We start from the raw sequence: 4337 nt of genomic DNA, 5'->3' as shown, positions 1-4337 counted from the left end.
TAAGTACTTCTAGTTTATTTCATGTGAGAGAGGTCGTAATGCTTTTGTGGATTACATACCATAGTTAATACAGTGACCCTGCAAATTATTCATAACTGAGAGGCCACATTTTAAATGCAATGATAGTATCTAATTACATACCATTTACATATCATTATCAGAGCCTTTGAAATAGGAGGAACGTATAATGGTCTTCAGAATGTCCTATAGATCAAAAGAATGTATTTTCAAGTGTTCACTTAAAAAAAGTATGACAGTTTAAAGCATTAGGTAACCTTGTCCATCGTTAGAGACTAGAACTTCCAAAGTGAATAAAAGAACCAAGGTTATCTATGTTTACCTTTAACTAATGGGAAAATCACAAAAGGAACCATAAGAGGAGCAACCCACTCTTCTCAGCATTCTCTTTAGGACCTGGTGTTTCTCTCCTTTCCTCAAAGAAATAGAAACAAATGCCAATATTCTTTCTTCAAAATATGAAATTACCTTGCAGAAAAACCCCTACCAGCACAGGGTTTCATTGGAACTAATTTGAGTAAAAATCAATATAGGCATAGGATCAAGTCTTTGTTTTTTAGAGTTTAGGAGAGAAGAGTGCATTTGGAGTTTTGTGTGAGAGCTACAGAAGTTTCAAACGGATGCGTTTAAGATAAAAATCTTGACCTTGGGAAATGCTGGTGACTCGGCCTGACATCTAAGCACTGATTGCCTCATTCTTTTCCTGCTGTCTATTTTTTTATCTAATAGTTGTTATAATGTTTTAAACTGGTTTTTTTGACTTTCCAGAACAATATCTGATTAGCAAATAACACAATTCAGTGACATTCAGCAGTATGCAAATTCCAGACACTGCAATCATGAACACTGTGAAGACAGTCTTTTCTGTGGGCCTGGAAACAAAGCAGTCCACAGTATTGGGACAAGGCCAGGCATTACATTTCACCAGACGCTGCATGGAGAACCCGTCGTACATGATGTAGAAGACATACATGAAGACAGCTTCAAAGATGACCCGGAAGAAGATGCTGCTGGTATAGGTCCACCACAGTGACCCTTCAATTCGGACCTTCTGGTTTTTGATCTCTTCGATGTCTTTATATTCACTCTTTATCTCTCCCTTAATGAACTTCCTTTTCTTCTCATGCCTGTGGTAGGCCACATGCATGGCCACCAGGAGAGCCGGTGTGGACACGAAGATGAGCTGCAGGGCCCAGAGACGGATGTGGGAGATGGGGAAGTAGTGGTCGTAACACACATTTTTGCACCCAGGCTGCAGAGTGTTGCAGACGAAGTCCGCCTGCTCATCTCCCCACACCTCCTTTGCAGCCACAACCAGGATCATGATGCGAAAAATGAAGAGGACGGTGAGCCAGATCTTCCCAATGCTGGTGGAGTGTTTATTGACACCCCCCAGAATAGTCTGCAAAGTGCTCCAATCCATCCTCCGTGGGCAGTTCGCTCTGGAAAAGACAAGATGAACACAATAGAGGAATGACTCATCAGGACAGAATCTGGGAGAGTTCTCTGGGTAAGTAAGCACTCTTAAGTCTCTTTCTGAGCAAACACCAACCCTTATCGAACCTCACCCAAAAGGTGAAAACCAAACCAACTTAATTTGCCATAGGATTAAAAGGATGGTTCCCAAACCACCTTGAACCTGTGTTTATGCATTCTCCAATAAAGAGCAGCTTATGCTTATTCACCTGAGTAATTCACCCAATCTTTAGCACATAATAAAAAAGTGCTCCTAACTTAGAGGCATAATTAGTGCTGACTGATCCCTCAGCAGACACTCCCTGGGCACTCGAAGAGCAGCATTCAACTGTTCAAGTTGCACTTACTTGTTAGCCTCACCGCATCACTGGGACTGAGTCTAGCCCCACCAACCTTGCTGTAAAGGTCAGCAGGCCATGTCTCCCTACAGAGCTATTTTCCTTAAACTATTTCAATGAATTGTCATGGACTTGGGATGTAGCAGTGAAATGTCTGTTATTAATGGTGAAGTTGACATTTGAGGCACCACATGTTAAAATTTCACAAAGGGTCTCACTTCCTTTTTCTATATGAAAAAGAATAGGTTGGAAACTTTCTGTCCATGGAGAAAAGCCACTATGTGCATAGATGTTTGTAAATGTTTTGAGTATGGACTGGTGGGCCTCACCATCATGCTAAACTGATAGCTACCTGTGTTTCTAGAGAGGCACATTATGAAAAAAAGATGACAATATATGAAACAAAATGACAGTGATTCCTTAGTGATGCCCACAGGGCGACGCCATTATACTGAATACTGAAGTTCAGAAAACTCGGTGGGGTATCTACATCTTAATGAAAAGACACTTGAAGCCCGTGGGTCAATCTGCCACGAGCCAGTGGCCTTCTCTTCATCCCAAGGTATGAACTGTCTTCATTTATTCATAGTTACACCCTCTGTCTCAATCAGCCCCTCTTCTAACAAGATTCCACTTCCCCACACTCCTGACGGGCGATCTGTTTCCACCCTTTCTACGCTGGCAGTGAACCCTCCCCTTCTCTTACTTAAAAGCATAATGCTCTCCTCATTTTGAGCAAGTTGGTTCCTGTCTCCTCATGGACTTCCTAAGCAGGCTCATCACTTAGCCTCACCTCAGGTGGGTCACCAAGGTATGGCCAAAGCCATTCAATGCCACCTTGGTCAGATCAGGCAGGTGAGGCATAGAGACCAATCATGGACACAAACCTTGAAATGCACTTCAAAAACATTTAGCCGTTCTTAGCTTAAAAAAGACAAACATCACTGGGAAAAAAAAAACACAGTGGTTCACTTGGGGTTCAGCCCTGACCCTTTAAATACAGACTGTCTGGAGGTCCTCCTAGGGGTGGACAGTTTAGTCCTGTCCGACAGCAAAACCAAAATTCATAGTCTAATCAAACTATGGAATTCAACGGTCCAATTCTTCACTGCACTAAGTGGGAACAGGACACTTACAGAAATAAGTTGTCCATCTGGCTAAAAATGGGGGTGGGGGGGTCTGGGGGCTTATGCCTTTGTCCTCCTCCGATGTACCAAACACAGACCCCACACTCTTCTATAAACCAGTCCAACCACCATCAGCTGAGAAAACTACAGTGAGTCCTTATTGTTGTTATAGCTGCAACTACCTGTTTGTAGATAGTTTCAGGAAAAGGAGCAAATAAAATTGTAACCCACAAGTGGGACAAGGGTAACAGGTCAAGATGGACTAACGCAGGATGAGACCACTGGGGAGCTGCTGTCCTGCCTTTCCTGACCTGGCCCACACCGCCCTGCCATTGCTTGGAACTCTGGCAGAGGAGGCTTCAGTTCTTTAGGGAAGGAACGATGCTCAGAAAAGGTAAAAGCAGTTCTTTACCTTAATTTCTTCTCAATCCCTCCTTTTTTCCTGACAGACCTGACCAGCTGCCTCCACAGAGTGGCCCGCCTTTCTCACAGGTGTCTAATTGTGCCTTAGCACCTGAGTTTTGAAACTGACTCAAAGAGCAAGCAGGGAAATGTCTGTTGCCACTGGTCTGAGATGGAGTCCCAACTAAATGGTCATATGTGTCCAATTGGCAGAGGCGGGAGACGTTGATGAGGCTTATGCCCCTCCTCCAGGAGCAGAGGTTTGTGCCACTGCCTGAAGGAACACTTGTCAGCCCCATGCGACCTTCCAGCTGGACAATGCCACCTGGAAATGAAGGCTCTCTGATTGTTCAGGAAAGAGGAACAAGGAAACCCTGTCTCAGGTTTAGGCTGCGGTGCCCTGCTCACAGGGCTGGGCCCAGAGTCTTGGCTCCTGGCCGCAGACTGATGGGAGCGCCCGCTTTGTACAGACCACCTCCTCCAGGCAGCACTCCCGCTTAACAAATGGAAGCCAGCCTTCCTTCTAAGCAGAGACTTCGGTACTTACACACTCCCGATGGCGTTAGGTTAGACTTCCCCAGGAACCTTACCAACGACGACCAACAACAGCGCTTTGGAATACGCGGCCCGGGCCCCCTCCTCCCTGGCACACGGCCCGGATCGGTCCCGTGCTGGCTGGGGTCACCACGTCCCCTCCCCGCCATGGCCCGACTCCAATTTCGGAACTCGGTGGAAGACTTTCCCTCTCAACCAATTCTCTCTGGACACCTGCCTGCCGCCCAGATTCTCTGTCGGGACTGCCGGGGACAAGGACCATGCGGGGGGCTCAGTGCGTGCGGGGTCCGCCCGGGGACCCGATCCGGATCCCCGCTGCCCCCGCCGTCCCGGGTCACTTCTCCGCGACGGGTCCCAGAGCGACGTACCCGGGGACCTACCCTCGCCGGGTCCCACAGTCCCCGGGCGTCCCAGGTCCCCA

General features: G+C 46.8%; 1 protein-coding gene across 1 annotated transcript; it reads right to left on the bottom strand.

The window, feature by feature from the left end:
• On the bottom strand, positions 1–4216 carry GJB2 (gap junction protein beta 2). Its single transcript, XM_006765061.2, has 2 exons — positions 3909–4216; positions 1–1460 (listed from the first exon to the last, which is right to left on the bottom strand). Exon 2 carries the CDS (start codon positions 1439–1441, stop codon positions 761–763), a length of 681 nt encoding a protein of 226 aa, XP_006765124.1. The 5' UTR covers positions 1442–1460; positions 3909–4216; the 3' UTR covers positions 1–760.
• Positions 4217–4337: the final 121 nt, after the last annotated feature.

The sequence above is a fragment of the Myotis davidii genome, unplaced genomic scaffold, assembly GCF_000327345.1.
Source record: "Myotis davidii unplaced genomic scaffold, ASM32734v1 scaffold701, whole genome shotgun sequence".
Taxonomy (NCBI): domain Eukaryota; kingdom Metazoa; phylum Chordata; class Mammalia; order Chiroptera; family Vespertilionidae; genus Myotis; species Myotis davidii.
Note: the sequence above shows the minus strand (reverse complement) of the source record. Positions and strands in the feature narration are given on the sequence as shown.